The sequence below is a fragment of the Carassius gibelio genome, chromosome B1 (assembly GCF_023724105.1).
Source record: "Carassius gibelio isolate Cgi1373 ecotype wild population from Czech Republic chromosome B1, carGib1.2-hapl.c, whole genome shotgun sequence".
NCBI classification, from domain to species: domain Eukaryota; kingdom Metazoa; phylum Chordata; class Actinopteri; order Cypriniformes; family Cyprinidae; genus Carassius; species Carassius gibelio.
In genome coordinates this window covers 29663672-29680696 of record NC_068396.1, presented here as the reverse complement: position 1 = coordinate 29680696, position 17025 = coordinate 29663672, and the positions used below count along the sequence as shown (strand labels likewise).

Here is a 17025-nt window from a genome sequence, read left to right as displayed (position 1 = left end):
ATGTAAGTGCTAAACATCTTATTTATTAATTTATTTTATTTGGTTATTGAAATCTTAGAATCAATTTCCTTTTTGTGTTTTGATTTTTTTGTTTTTGTTTATCATGGTGATCTGTTTTTCTTTTATTTGTTTTTCAGTTTGCTTGTTTCGCTAGGATAATGGTGAGGGTGATCTCCCTCTTTATAATCGCTCCAGCAAATTGAAAAACAAAAATAAATGACAAGCAGAAAAGGAAACTAGTGTAATGCTCATTAGAAGAAGCGCACCTGTACGCCTCAGAACGCCACGTGTGTCGTCATCACGTAGGTGTGGCCAGTCACGTGCGCTCACTAGTGTCGTTGGGTCTCCGAGCTGCGCGCTTTTTGTTGATGATCTAAGCGCAGGTGCGCGGCTGAGCGCTTCTGCATCTTCATTTCGCAGAGGTAAGACAACAATATGATGCTGCTCTAATTATCTTTTTATTGTCCGATCTATATATCTCGTATTACGACAAGAGCCACATTTAGTGTAAAAACAACTTTCAAAGCAATTTTATTTTTATATCGATTAAGGTTAAAACAAATTAGATAAAACATTTGAGAAGAAAAAATTAAAAGGCCATCATCATCAGGAAACTTTTAACAGCGATTTTAATAGTTCCTCCGCTAATTTCAAGCCTTTGTAAAATAGAGATTTCGAATGAAGACGCATGTTCACTGTTACTGTATGATGTCATGCACTTGTTATGGTAGTGTGCTTTAGGTAGTAGAGGATTATTAGACACATACTGTAGCCTACATGGCTTGTGAAGTGCACTTCAACTTTAATGAACTTTATAGCAATATATATATCAGCAGATAGGCCTATTAATTTTAAATTTAAGACGTTTGTAGGCTACATACAGTATAATTCCTTTGGTATGGCTGTTTATCAATGCATCATGTTGTGTCTGATCTCCTGCATTTGTGTTAAAACAGGTGTGGGATGTTTTCTAGGAAGGGAAGTCTGTGTCTAGCTCACATTAAAATGAATGTAACCCAAAGGTCAGTTCATCTAAGATGAAAGCAGTGTTTAGGAGGGGTCGGGTATCTTCAAAACACAGTTAATGTTCAAGCAGATTAGTCACTCTCTCTGTTGAGAAGTTAATGTTTGTAGAACAAACTGTCATTAAAGGAAGTATAGTCATATGAAACTTCAGGGATTAAAGTGAATGAATAAATCTTAGTATAAGAGTTTAAAAAGTACTGATATAGAGTAACAGCAATGGGAAGTTTCACTGTTTGCATCATGCCGCAATGCCATTCCAGACCTAAAACATACTATTTTGTACTACAATTAGTGCCCTATGTTATATTTATCTTTTATAGGCTGCCAGCTAACAGGAAAATTCCCAGAACTTTGGCAAAGTAACATGCTTCATGTAACATTTGTTCAGAATTGTCTCTTTAAAATATTCTCAAAACATTAGCACAAAAAAAGTATTTTAACAAAAAAAAATAAAAAAAATCTATTTATGCATGCATTGTTTATGGACCTTTTCACTTTCATAACATCATTAGCAAAAACAGATGCAGGGCACATGTTCAGAACATTCAGAAAACATTCAAAAGTAATGCTCCCATAATGTTTGCATAATTATAAAATTGAACATTTCCTTAACATTTTCACTAATGTTTGCATAACCCAGAAACAATGTTTTTAAAAGGGTCGTTTTTTAACATTCAGAAATACTTAATGGGAACATTATCAAAACATACTTTTGTTAACTGGTTATGCTATTATATGTCTCATAGACAACAATTTTTTAGTGAATGAACTGAATGTAGCACAGGCTGTACAGGGTACAAAGATGGACAGATTGCATTTCATCTGGGTAACATGGTACTTGAATTGACGCATTCATACCTGAAGAAAAGAGAAGGTTGAGTCTAAAAGAAGGAAGCCAGAGAAAGTGCGCTGGAGTGAGAGAGATGGCATTACTGGAGCAGTTTCAGGGTGTTGGCTTACATTAGACCAAGTTGCCAGCTACATAATGTTGTCTTGGATTAATGTAGGGTCTTTAGGAGCAGACGGAAAGGTCGATTAAAACTTCTTGACATTCGCAAGTTGTGTAAGCTTCTGATTCAGAGCTTATTTTTGGAAAGGTCTCCTGGGAAACTTAATAATCTTTTTCCCAGTTTCCCAGTCAGAAATACAACTTGAGATCCCATTATGTACAATTTATAACTAGGATATTCATGATCATTCCAAACGCATGCAAAATCAGCATGAAACTCAATATAAATGTGTTGAGACTGTGTTGGGACTTATACACACATCTCTGCGTTTTGCTTAGATTTTAAATCAGTGTCTGTTTTAGTGCACTCTGGGCCACTGAGATATGCAAATACATAAAAAATACAAAATAAACAGCAGTTTTCAATGACAATACTGGAACAGGACAACAGCTAATGAACTAAATTACATTTTTAATCAAATGTACCTTGGCCAAATCAAGAGAGGGGGTGGGATGTCATTGTTTGTTGGCATGCATCCGGACTGAGAAGAAAACTGATGACAGCTTTTTAATTAATTTAACATGACATGCCAAAAGTCTGAACAGGAGTCCACACAACATCATCCTATTCACTGGAGATCTGTAGTTGAAAGTGAATGTTTAACTGCATCCCAAGGATGCTTTGGTGAATTATTATCTGACAAGCCAGGAGACCAATTCAGATTTTTTACATTTTATTGTAGAAACATCATAGGCACAAGTGTCAAAGTGAGTTACAATCTTGCAACATTGCAGTGACATAGTGACATTAGAACACAATGAGTTATCTTAAAATATCACTGCAATATAATTTGTACAGAATATAGTATATATTTACTGTAAACAGTATATACATATTTTAACATAAGCATACAGTACAGACTGTGGACAAAATGTATTTTATTATAGTGAAATGGTTTAAGATTCAGGTTTTTGTTTCTAGGAGACATTTGTAGCTTGGTAAAAAGCCATGGCCTAGTTTCAATTCAACCTATTCAAATTCTAAACCACCATGAATGCTCTACCAACAATATGGTGTTCAGATCATTTCTTATTTCAGAAAATGCCCCTTTTTTCATGGCAATTATTAATCAATCAATTTATCAATGATCACTTTAATATTTAGGTGAAAAGCCACCTTCCTACAGTAATTATTAACTCCTACAAAGGAAAAAGTTGCTTTAGTAAGAGCTTTTACTACAGATGGTTGGGGTTTTAGAGGGACTTTCGTTGAGTCAGGTCAGGAAGGTGTATGCAAATAGACAAAAAATAATTTAAAGGAATAGTTCACCTAAAAATTACAATTCTGTCATCATTTACTCACACTTGTGTCAGTCCAAACCTTTATGGCTTCTCCTGTGGGAAGCTAAAGGGTACATTTAGCAGTACATTGAAAGTGAATGGGAATGGATTGTTGTCAAGCTCCAAAAATGAAAAATAAATAAATAAATAAATTACCATACTCTAAGTAACCAATGAAAAGATCCCAGTCAGTTATACAAAATTAAATGTAATGCCTATTACTATCAATCTGTTCGTTCCTACTCTCTCTCTCTCTCTCTCTCTCTCTTTCTGTCATTCTTTAATCCCCTCTTGAACGTCATTTACAGATGGCAGTGATCTAACACTATCAAGGACTGGAGACCACCACAAAAAAAGCCAAAGAGAAAAAAAGGAAACTCTCAGACGAGGAAGATCAATCTGCATCAACTTAAAGCTTCTGGTAAGTTTAGAAGTTTCTATTTAATGTTTTTGTTCATTTTACAACCAAATCAGGAATGTATTTCCTTAGTAATAAAGTGTGAATCCAAAATCAGATTGAAAGGTTTTAGAATTCTGAGAAATTTGAAATGAAAGATTATGGCATTTGGACATATTTTTTTTTTTTTAATGAATTTTTCAAATGAACTTTTTAACTTAAACTGTTACATTATATTATAATTAGAATATATTATATGATTATAATTATATATTCAAGTTTGTAATAAATTGTACAGATGTAAAATCATTCATATCATATTTAAAATGGTAAAAATTGTAGAAATGCAATATAGAGGCATTTATATACAGTCCAGTATACAGACAACTGCACTACCGGTATACACACACACACACACATATATATATATATATATATCTATATATATATCTATATCTATAACCAGTAAAAACAGTACATCTATACATCCATATTTTTTGCTCTTAATATGCAAAGCACATTGATGTTTATAAATATGACCTGCAGGAAGAAGACTTAGAAAACTGTCCCTTGATGCCCCAGCCTTCCTGTACTATTACACAATATTGATCTTTTGGTTAAATAAGAGTCTATTGTCTGGCATTGTGCTAATTCTATTCCTGAGCACTTGTGCGTAACATGAAGGTACAGCACTTTTGTCATCCTCTGCACGCTCAGAGCCACATGGCTTTATGACTATGATATTAGACCGCAAGACCAACAGGGGTTATTGGTATTTCTGTCATTAGATTGTTTGGTTAAGAGACGAGGACAGTAATAGCAGGTGTGTGTGCGTATGCTAATGATCATGTCATGCACGGTCATGTACATAAAAACATTGTTGGTATTGATTGCTTAGGTTTTTAATAGAATCACCTCATTATACGGTTTTAGACACACGCACATCGGGGGACACAATAGGATAAAGTTACAGCCATGAAAAAGACAACAAACGGATGTTTGTTTTTATTAGCATTGTTAGCATCACTATTATTATTCCTCCTCCTTGGGATTAGGGTATTAAATGCTATTCAAATTTGGCGTAACAGCACACACCCATAATAACTAACCATGAGCACTTTAGCAATGTGTTAAAACCACTGAAAATGACTTAACTTCTGCATAGCAATGCTAGCGTACACACACAGAGCTACAGTACGTAGCTAGCATGGTTTAGTTTATTGGTCTAATCTGTGGATGAGATACTGGGAGTTTCATGCACAGTAAATGTCAAAGTCGCTGTTTTACAAACACTGAAGAATAAATCTGAGAACTGAGGGCATGTGTGTGTGGTTAATGAATTCTAAGAGCTTGGACCAGAGCTCGGTTTCCCTGGCTGCAGGTAGAAGCGATCTAATATTCACTAACAATCGCGTCACCCTTGTGCATCTCTAGGCAACTGGTGCCCAAGTGAACTACCTATTCTCTGCTCTTAGAAGTTATTTGTATTACAAGAGCCACTGATTATATTGCAACACAAAGCTAATAAAAAGACACAGGAGACGTTTGCACAATCTGTGCTTTGCAAGAACAAGCCCAACAGGATGAAAGCAGATCCTGTGCGTCTTCATGTTTGCCAGTATAATAGAAAAGAGATCAGCACATGACTCTCTCTTTTCATCTTCTGTACGTCATCAGTCTTCTAAGCAATAGTTTTGGTAATGTGACGTAGTAGCACACAATACCAGTAGTATACATTTACAACTAGGCTATTCACTAGGCTATACGCTGCAGTTTTTTTTTTTCTTTTTTTTTTTTCAAGAATGAAAAATACAATAGTAATTTATAGTAAATACTGTAGTGTTTTTGACCTATACTATAGTAAAGTACTTGAATTAATTTGTTGTGGTAATTCTATAGTTGCTGTGGTAACATAACAACTATAGTAATATAAACAAATCACTTTAACCAATAAGTTTTTTACAACTTTAGTGTATATTATACTACAATACATTACAGTTTAAAGTTGTAAAAACTCAAGTATACTACAGTATTTATTACCGTTATCATTTCTCTAAAGTTAATACAGCTGTATTATACTACTGTAGCATTCATTAACAAAGTGTTGTAAATACTATAATATATACAGTATAATACACTCTATAGTATAATAAAATAGTATGGTCCAAAAAAACACTATAGTATTTATAATAAATTACTATAGTATTTTTTGTGTGGGGTATTATACATAATATTTTTATATTATTGTTTTATTATATATATATATATATATATATATATATATATATATATATATATATATATATATATATATATATATATATATATATATATATATATATATATATATATATATATATATATATATATATATATATATATATAATAAAACAATAATATAAAAATATTATGTATAATACCCCATGTATAATATAATATTATTGCAATTTAAAATAAAGTTTTTTTATATGTAATTCACACAATCCTTTAGTAATCATTCTAATATGCTGATATTGTTTTGGAATCTGTGATACTTTTTTCTTTGATTCTTTGATGAATAAAAAGTTATAAAGAACAGCATTTATGGAAAATAGAAAAATTTGATAACAATATAAGTCTTTACTATCACTTTATAGCATTTTTAAGTACTTGCTAAATAAAAGTGTTAATTTCGTTCAAAAAAGAAAGGGAAAAAGTCCTGTCACCAAATTTTCTAACAGTTTTCTAACAAATTTTCTAAAAGATGTCTGGTTTGAATAAATTCTGTTCTTTATAACTTTGTATTTATTGATAATAAATCAGCATATTAGAGTGATTTCTGAAGGATCATGTGACACTGAAGACTGGAGTAATGATGCTGAAAATCCAGCTTTGCAGCGCAGGAATAAATTATATTTTAAAGTATATTAAATATTAAAATTGAAAATAATACACAATATTAATTAATTAAATCAATTTTATATTTTTCTATATATTTGATCAAATAAATGCAGCCTTGATGAGCAAAAGAGTTTTTTTTTTTTTTTTTAATCCCAATTTATATAACATATATATACAACTAGCATACTAATATGTAGAGTAGTATTGTAGGATTCTTGTCTGAATTCAGCTCTTGTCTCCTTAAGCTGAATATTCTTTCCTTATAAGGGCATCACAGAAGAATCTAACAAATGCTTAGAACAGGGTTTATCACCTTTGAACACAGGAAATGATGTACTGAAGTGCAAACAGAGTGTATCTGTTAACTGTGATCATCTGATCTTTACTGCTATAAACCAGAGACATTCAGCAGAGACTGTTCCACCCAAAGGAACGAGCTTCTAGATGAAGTCAGGTTTATAATGCCATTAGTTCAGTCTGCACACACTGAGATTTATACATTTTTTTTCTTTCTTTCTTTCTTTCTTTAAGTGTCTATTTTGATGATAATATGTTATTTTCTTATCTACTGTAGATCAGCAGATAAAAACATGGAATCCAGCTCTGGAGAAATTGACAAAAATAGAGAGGAGCTCACAGGTTTGTGAATATTCTATTGGACATTCTATTCTATTTTTTAAACATGACATTAAGCAACTGTCTGAAACTCTGTTAACTCCTGTGGTTAAATACCAATACTAATTGAATAATTAATAATACAACTCACAAGTAACACAAATGCGGTAAATAACATCAGACTGAACAAAATCTGTCTGTACTTCACAAACAGCCCTTTTCGTTAATCTCTTATTTCTGAAAATCCATTCAAACCAATCATGCTGATTTGCGGTGTCTTCGACAGGAAGGAAGAAGTCACGTTTTAAGCAGCTGAAGACACGTCTCTTTGGGAAACTGAAGAAAAAGGAAAGCGAAGGGCTGATAAAACAAAGCCAGTCTGCCAGTGACATCATGGCTCCGGAGGGCAGAAGAGAAGGCTACGACTCTGAAGACGAGTTTACGTAAGTTCGCATCAGTTTAAGTAATAAGCCATGAGGGCATCTAATAAAACAAACCTATGGAATCTGCAGGTTCCCGCACGGTCTGAGCTCCAGGGCGCTTTCCCATGACAGCATCTTCATTACAGACCAGACCCTGTCCACTGAACCGACCCGGGTTCTTTCACAAGAAAACGTTCATGGCAAAATCAAGGCTTTACAAGTGAGGAAATGCTCTTTGTGAAGAGACCAGAAGCTGGCAAATCTTTTTGTTCGAAAGGCTTCAGATTATTTGAGCTACTCTAATCATGCTCCATCAGTGCAGACTTTCATTTGAGGAGTTTATTCAATTCCATGCGGTTACTATTTTGTTTCGCCAGTTGAAACTACAGCAGCAGAACTTACATCTAGGTCCTCCTCCGATGCTGATTCCTGGTAAACGCACAGAGGACTCAGGAACCACTTCAGAGGACGATGGTTTACCTTGCAGCCCACCTGAGATGTCCTTCCATGAGCGAGTCGTGCATGGAGCAGTTTACAAGGTACATGAATATCAGAGATGTAGTACATACACTATATCAGGGTTCTTCAAATCTTACCCTGGAGGGCCGGGCAATGCACTGCAGAGTTTAGCTCCGACCCTGATCGAATTCACCTACCTGTGATTGTCTTACTATCCTGAAGACATTGATTAGCATGCTCAGGTGTTTTTGATTAGGATCAGAGCTGAACACTGCAGGAAAGTGGATCTCGTGGGCCAGATTTGAGGATCACTGCACTTTACATGTGACATTATCTTAAATGAATGGAATCCGAACGCCATTTTTCTTACAGTATCCCGGATCTCAGAAACATCTGAGCTCTCTGAGCTTAGCAGGAACAGGAAGCGAAGAAGAGGAGCAGGTAATATTCACGTATAATAATAGTCGTCCCATAGCATTCGATACAATCTTTGCAAATTCAACACAACAGTTATTATCTCATTCAGGGGGATCCTTTCCAGCCATCATCGAGACCTCTATCCCCAGTCTCCAAGTATCTGTCCCCTCAGCCAATCATCTCTCCCGCCTCAGCCTTGACCACGCCCACTGCGGGAGCTGACTTCAGTAGCCCTGCAGGGTTCATGCCCAGGTTGGATAACTCAGCTGCTCGTCACCGCATGTCAGTCAAACCAAGGAACCAACGAGCCAGCACAAGAGGAAAACGAGTGCCACCGGTAAGATGATGATGGTTATAAAATGCATATTCCCTTCGCATGAAGCTGTATGTATATCTCAGATTTTAAAAAGCATAAATTAGGTAATGATGTGACACAAGTGTAAATGAAAAAAAATAAGATCACTCTCATTGAAACTGATGATGCTTTGTACACTAGAATTGCTCGTTTTCTAATTATTTACTTGTTATATGCATGCTAGTTAATAGTGAGAATTGGTTCTTAATATAAAGTGTTACAAATTTTTTGTTTTAAACGACATATTTGAACTCTCTTTCCCAGGTATCTCTTTCTCCCAGGCATCGTTCAGAAAGCATCAGTGATTTGGATAATGTTCTGTCTGAAGAAGAAGAAGAAGATGATGAAACCGTGATGTCCACGGAGACAGTAAACCATTACTTGTACTCCTCTCTGAATTTGGAGCTAACACAGAAACCCACCACTCCAGAACCTACAGAAACAACTCCGGAAAAGTCAGCACAGGACCAAGAGGAGAACCCTAACAGAACTCTGGGTGTTGAAATCCCAAGGTCAGAAGAGTTTCTTGAAACTGAGGGGGAAGTCACCTCAAATCCTCTTTATTTGCAGCCTTTGTCCTTCAGCTTGATCCTCTCAGGTCCACCGTCGCCTTCAGGACTTCCAGAATCTACAGCACCGTCAAGAGAAATAGAGTTTTTAAGAGCCCATTCACCTATCCAGACACATGATAGAAATGATATCCAGATTCAGACGTCTGACACAGATAAAAAGGAAACACTTAGACCACATGCTTTACCTCTGCCTCGCTTAAAAAAGCACAAAATGGAAACAAGGAGCCCTCCGTCTCCAAAAGGAGCTGAGGAGGCCTCAACGAAACCTTGGGAAGCTGAAGTAGAAACTGCACCTAACGCTGGATCAGTCCAGTTTTTAATTGCATCTGCAAAGTATCGCTCCAAAGCAACCAGTGAGACAAAGCAGAACGAGGGTCATTTGAAAGATTCTCCAGGAATCAAGACCCAAGCCGTCAAACCCAATCCAGAGTCGCAGAAAGATGAAGTGAGAGAAACAAAACCAACAGAGCTTCAGTATCTCCTCCATCAAACTCAAGAGAGAAAAAGCAGTTTTTGTAGAGAAGTGCCACCAGCTGTAATGTCCAAACCAACAACAGGAACCAATCTTAGGAAGTCAGACGCTGCTGCAGAACATGTGGAAACAGAGAAACCGGAGGAACCTGAAGACAGGAAGATTGCTTTTGGGGTGCAGCTCCGCACAACCTCTATGTCACTAAAATATCGCACGGATGTTTCCAAAATCAAGGATGAAACCAAACGGTACAGTTTAGAGTCTAATACGGTGACAGAAGTCTCAGAAGAGCATGCTGGGAAAGCAGAAACCTTTGGGAATTATTTGCATGACAGCAATTCCAAGAGTAAACCTAGTGTTCCCAAAAAACTAGATTCACAGAACCTGGACTTTCAGCTTGCCGCCCAAGACTGTGAGTGTAAACCATTTCTTCTTTTTGTTCTATATGTGTTGAATTGGTTCATTTGAAATTGTAGCTCGAGGAACTGCTGATAAAATAGACAAAAGCAAGCAAAGAAAATGTCAAATAAAAACATATTTAAATACATTAATAATTAAAAACTATATAACAGTTTCTCAATGATGGTAAAATAACTCTACCAAAAAAAAATTTCTCACATGAATAGCATTCAGATTTTTCCAGTTTCCCCACTATATGTAATAGGACAAAAAGTTTTAAGTAGCTTTAAATGTGACTCATTTTCTTCTAGTGTATTTCTTCTACTATAACAGTTGCTTGATCAGAGTTTCGACTATGTGTTGAAAAGGAATGACTGACTTGCGCAGGAAGAGTGTGAAGCACATGTACAGCAGCCAGTCACTGTTTGTTTATATACACGCCATTCAAGCAGTGGTTTTCTGTGAAATTACTGATACAGCAACAATAGATCTTATTGCTAAGAATGATGCTAAGTTGATTGGCATGTTTTAATAAAACATATTACTGTCTTACAGACGGTAGACCATCTATCCAAAACACAACAGGAGCAAGTCAAGAGGCTGTGTCTGAGCCGGGCTGGATGAGTCTGGCCAGAGAGAAGACCAGAGCCTACCAGCCATTCTTGGGCAGATTATCCACGAATCAGTCACCAGTCCACCCTTCATCTCCAACAGCTCCTCCTGCACAGCCTCCCAAACCAGTCTTCCAGCCTAAAACACCGCTTCTGAGCACCTCGCTTCATCCACTGAAAGCAGCCAGCCTACAGACCTCACCCAGACTTCCAGCAAAACCAGCACCTGGCAGAACAAAAGACCGGCAGGTGACAGAGTACAAAACACACTCTCCTTTCTTTTATTGCTTATTCTCTACCACTAATAAAATACTGCCTTCTGAACTTCATAACTACAGTGAAGACCGAAATTATTAGAACACTAACTAGTATTTTCAGCAGCTAAAAATAGTTTTAAGTCAGTTATTTGTATCTTTTTCTGTAGTGTTAGTAGGAAATATCAGTTTACATTTCCAAACACAATCCATAAAAATTGTGCCTGAAACTTTTAACAGTACTGTAGTTTTGCAGGTAGGTCTCTTGAAGCATCTCAGAGACGTTGCCACAGTTCTTCTGGATTTATTCTGTCTCTGTTTGTTCTTTTTCTTCATGTCATTCCAGACAGACTGGATGATGATCAGATCAGATCTCTGTGTGGAGCACAGTATATGTGTGCGGATTATTACAATTAAAGGTGCTGTAGGGAACTTTTGTAAAAAAAATATTTTTTAAATATTTATTAAACCTGTCATTATGTCCTGACAGTAGAATATGAGACAGATAATCTGTGTAAAAATCAAGCTCCTCTGGCTCCTCCCAGTGGTCCTATTGCCATTTGCACAAACTCTATCGCTCCCGGTAAAAAACAACCAATCAGAGCTGCGGCCCGTAACTTTGTTTGTGTTCAAAATATAGAAAAATTTATATAATAAGTGAGTACACCATGAATCCATTTTCCAAACCGTGTTTTTAGCTTGTCCTGAATCACTAGGGTGCACCTATAATAAGTGTTTATATTCGGACTATTTTAGATTGCTTCGGGGGTACCGCGGCGGAGTAATCCAGTACCTTTGTGATTCTTCATAGACATAAACAGAGAGAAGTAGTTCCGGCTACGATGTTCTTCCGCAAGACGCAAGCAGTTCTGTTTATTAACCGCTAGAGCGTCAAAAGTTACCTACTGAAGCTTTAATGGCAAAATGAATGCTTGGAAATGTATATTCGATATTTCCTACTGACACGCTACAGCAAAAGATAGAAATAACTGACTAAAAACAAAATTTAGCTACTGAAAATACTGGTGTTCTAATAATTTTGCCCATGACTCTACAGTGTATATTAAATAAAATATTCAATATATTTACGATGTAAGAAAAAAAATGGTTAAAAGGGCACTGGTAATTTCCTTCCAGGATATTTTCTGTTAAGTTTACAGATATTTCCTTGAACCCTAATGAACAACAATGACAAAAATCAATATAGAAAATCCCTTCATATTAAAAACAGACGAATTGGACCATGTGTTTCTGGACATTTCTTCAATCGTTGTATGTAATTGTCGTAGATATATCTATTTAAAATTCCATTTATATTGTAATTACATTGAATTATCCATTCCTTTGTAATGTTTCATATAATATAATAATCATTAAGATGCATCCAGAATAAAACAAGAAATAATAAAGGACGAATGATTAACTCTTTGCAGGACAAAGGCAGGAACAGTACACCAGAAGATGACTCAGCAAAGAGAGCAGCAAGACCCATAACACCTAACAACAACACTGAAGGTAAAAGCACAGTTTTGACATGCATTTTTAAGTGTCTGTTCATTTTTGTTTTGCGTTTTAAAGCGTACCATTTTGGAATTAATATTGTTATGTATGTTCTTCTGTAGTAGCACTTACTCTCACACCTGAGCCTCCAGCAACCTCATCATCATCATCATCATCATCATCACCATCAGCAACAGACATCTCTCATCAGCAGCAGCCACGGTCAGATGGAGCTCAGCCGTCCTGGTTGGAGCTCGCCAAGAGGAAGTCTTTAGCCTGGAGTGACAAAACTTTAGAATTGAGCTGAGACATTCAGTGATGAACTGATGAAGTGGTGCAATATCTAACGTTACAATGAATGAATGTAATACTGTGTGTTTGTACATGACTGATCGAGTGTGAGTGAGTGAGTGAGAGAGTGAGTGAATGAGAGAGAGAGAGAGAGAGAGAGAGAGAGTGAGTGAGTGAGAGAGTGAGTGAGTGAATGAGTGAGTGAGCGAGTGAATGAGTGAGTGAGCGAGTGAGAGTGATTATTTTTAAATTAGAATTCATTATAAAGATTTTTGTAATATGATACATAGTTACTGATCAAGCCTTGTTATATACATAATCCTTATCAAAGAAGAACATGTACTGTATATAATTATGTAGTTCATCATCATCTATGTAGTACGTTGTTACATCAAAACAGCTTATTCTCAAGTCTGAGTGATAATAAATTATGAAGTTAAATAGTTGATAGTTTGGGCCGAGTTATTGCATTATATAATAATATATTATAGTGGCATAACAAAATGCAATATTGCACAAACACATTTCAAGCTAAATACACCTGTTTTTGTAAGCATATTATTAATGAATATTTATTTCAAAATTGCATTCAGCTAGTTCTTGAGATGTCTCACAATTGTTCCATTTTGCAAACAAATAGAAAAACAGCAGTAAGAATAAACTGTAACAACAAAGGATGAAGGGCATCACAAACATAAGTTAAATTCATTAAACAGAGATCAGGTTTAGGGCTTTTTGATATTTTAAAAACAGATTCTAAATAAACTTCACATTTTGAAAATGAGCAAAATTTGATTTTCAGTTATTCCATTCGGCCTGATGAATATCAATTTCCTAAATGTATATATATATATATATATATATATATATATATATATATATATATATATATATATATATATATTTTACCTCATTAAAAATACTTCTTTTCACACAAATGAGTGAATATTATTTACCAAAAGATATTTTGATGGAGGATAAAAGATATTAACATATCTTAGAGATATAAGTGATTAGTAAACATATCATTAATTCAAATTTATCTAAAAGCAAATGTTCGAAAACCTTACTTCCTTACACCAAGTACCGTGATTTCTGAACAGGAAAAGTATTTTGCAAGAAATAGAGGTCATGAAAATACGTCTTTAACCAAAATCTGGCACTTCAATTTAACACGTAATTCACTGATAGTCGAAAGCTGTCCATTAGAATTCAACCTACTCTATGAGAACATGATGCTTGCACTGCCCTCTGGTGGATGCATTATACACCGTCTACAAGAGTGTCAGACTAAAACAAGTCCACAGTAGTTATAAAGGGGAGCTCAATGGACACGGCTTGACAAGGGATCCCACAAAAGGACACAAATTCCGTTCAAATTCGGATGACAGATAACAATATGTTATATGAGCCTACCTGCTTTTTAAAACAATCTCGTATATATTTCTCAACATTCATTTAATGAATATTGACTTACCCTTCAACATTTAATGAAATACACAAAAAATGTAAGAATAAAAAATAAAACACTACTAGTTTATATAGACCAACCTTAAACATACAGTATCCTATATTTTGCAACGCAGTCTCTCACATAGGTAAATCCATTCAAAATCTAAATTAAAGTTTGTGTAAGTCCAAGTTCGTCATGTTTGTCTAGGTCAAAAGCATGACATGAAGAGTGCTGCCATCTAATGGTTATAATTTCATGTCATTTTTATCTTAAAAGTCCTCCATCCAGAGATACCGTTTTCCCTTTAAAGTGAATTTTACTGCACAATTAGAGTAAAAAATTATAATATAGGCTTTAAAATATTTTATTATTATTTTTTTTAATATGCACCATAGACTAACAGCCCTAACAGGGTTAAGGTAAGTATATATATATATATATATATATATATATATATATATATATATATATATATATATATATATATATAAAACCCATTTTCATGTATTATAAAATGTATGCAAGACATTTTACTTTATGCAAGTAACTTCAACAAGATCTTTATGAAGAGTCCTTTACACTTAGGCTCTACAAGAATTGTCTTGAATTAATCAATGCTAATATCTAATAATTGTGTCTAATGCACATCCATCCATCCACTTATCATCCATACTTTCATTCCATTTAAGCCATCCCTTGAATTTCAGCAGAAGATAACCAAAGAAATCTCTCAAGCAGCTGTCATCAGAAGAGGAAGCCACCCTGACAAAGAATAATGATGCAGAAATATAGAATATTAAAAGAAATTCTATATATATATATATAAAAATTGTATTACACAAAAAGGGAGCAAAAGAAGAAGGTGAGTAGAAAATGAGGAGTGGATACGTCAGGCTGTTTGAAGTCGGGCATTGTATTGGGGGGTTATTGTGTCTGATGGTGAGAGATATAATGAAGATGAAGAAAGTGAGAGATGGAGCTGATGTTAATAATGCGTCGACCCCCCGTTGCTCCGAATCACCCTCTTCATCGCCTAATTGACCAGGCAGGGTCCCCTGAGCCCTCTGTTATAATTTATTAACAATTCAAAGATAAATAATTCACGACTTGGAAAAGAAGCTATAGCGGACAGAGGCTGTTAATTGAGCATTGGGAGGGAATGGCGAGGCCTCTGTCCTGATTTAACACCACCCTATTGTTTTTATCTCTGTTTCTTTCTTTGTCTTAACTTTATATCATACTCAGTGCAAATCAGGCAGTCCTTATCTTACTTAAGGAGCAGACACATTTAATGCTGTTTAGGGACATTTCATGGCCGAAATGTCAGTTCTATACATTTCACATGTGTCATAACTTTCTCTGCATTTAAAAAATAAAGTGATTTAAACTCAATTGTAATTGCAAATAATTTACGAGTTTTCTTTACAACACATAGCAATGCGCTAATAACCACTTTGAACATCTTAGCCACTACCCAAAACAACTGTCCCATCTCAAAAGAATTGTAAAAGCATGTGTACTAATATATCTGACCAGAGTTATTTTAGTATAATTGAGTTACAGTTTTTATTAACAGTGTGAATTATGTTTTATTTTTATATTTTCTGTATATACTATATATTACTTTTTATATGTCCAGGGCATAGTTTGGTTTGACAAACTTCGCCCCCGCATATGTCAATATAGTGTTTGTTAATTTATATTTCACCACTATTTTTAGTTATTTTTGTACATCCAGCTACACTAACTATATTTGAGAAATATTGCATCGGCAGCTAGCTGAGATTTATTTATTTATTTTTACATGAATTAATACATTTATTTTTTTCAGTTAATATTTATTTATTCATTTATTTATTACATTGTGGCACCACTTTTGCATAAAAAAAAAAACTAAAATTTTTGAAACTTTAAAGGAATATACAAGGTATTTCATGCTTTTTCAACAGTCAAAATCAATACTGAAAACTGTAAACTGTTTGTGTTAAATTTTTTATAACGTAATGTAGTGTACAGTAAATAGGTATTAGCCCTCCTGTCATATTGACAGAACAAGAAGAGCTTGAAAACTCTGCCACAGGATTTACAAAAAACTATCTTATTTTTTTTTAAATGTCTAATGCTTATACGGCATGCTAAGTTTGATCAGCACGGTTCTCTAGGGCTTTAGATCATTAAAAAACCAATCTTGATTCAAAGCAGCTAATGCTAAAAGTTTGCTCTCCACTGAAGCACAGTTTCTACTGGGATATAATAAGTCAGAGAAATATCCCTCTGAAGGTCTTCTTTAGCTTGCTTCTCATCGGGGAACGGTTCATCAGAAGTTTTCAACAAGGTCCATACAAATCTCCAGCTGCCACAGTACAACATACAGAGCCTTTAATGATCGCTGCTTTGGGGAAGACTGCAGATGGGAAGATAGTTTAACTCTGCTCCCTTCATATTTGTATTTTTGAAGGCATCACTGTAGACTTCACTTAATCTAAAAGTACATCAAAGCTTCGAACGCTGCTTGTGCTAAACATTTGTCTGGTCCTTATTACCAAAGTGTGTGTTATTATGCTCGTGGGACACTGAAGAGTCTAAAAGGAAAAACAAACATGCGCCTTTAA

At 34.9% G+C, this 17025-nt stretch overlaps 1 protein-coding gene across 2 annotated transcripts; it reads left to right on the top strand.

Annotated features, from left to right (window-relative positions):
- Positions 1-327: 327 nt before the first annotated feature.
- Positions 328-13699, top strand: cracdlb (cracd like b). 2 transcript variants are annotated; one of them, XM_052545890.1, is made up of 12 exons: positions 328-422; positions 3625-3737; positions 7168-7232; positions 7495-7651; positions 7721-7850; positions 8008-8169; positions 8462-8530; positions 8616-8843; positions 9126-10317; positions 10860-11164; positions 12603-12684; positions 12795-13699. In XM_052545890.1, exons 3-12 carry the CDS (start codon positions 7184-7186, stop codon positions 12974-12976), a joined length of 2556 nt encoding a protein of 851 aa, XP_052401850.1. In that variant the 5' UTR covers positions 328-422; positions 3625-3737; positions 7168-7183; the 3' UTR covers positions 12977-13699. The 2 variants fall into 2 exon arrangements, with proteins under 2 accessions (XP_052401850.1, XP_052401849.1); XM_052545889.1 differs by having other exon boundaries at positions 12792-13699.
- The last annotated feature ends 3326 nt before the right edge of the window (positions 13700-17025 follow it).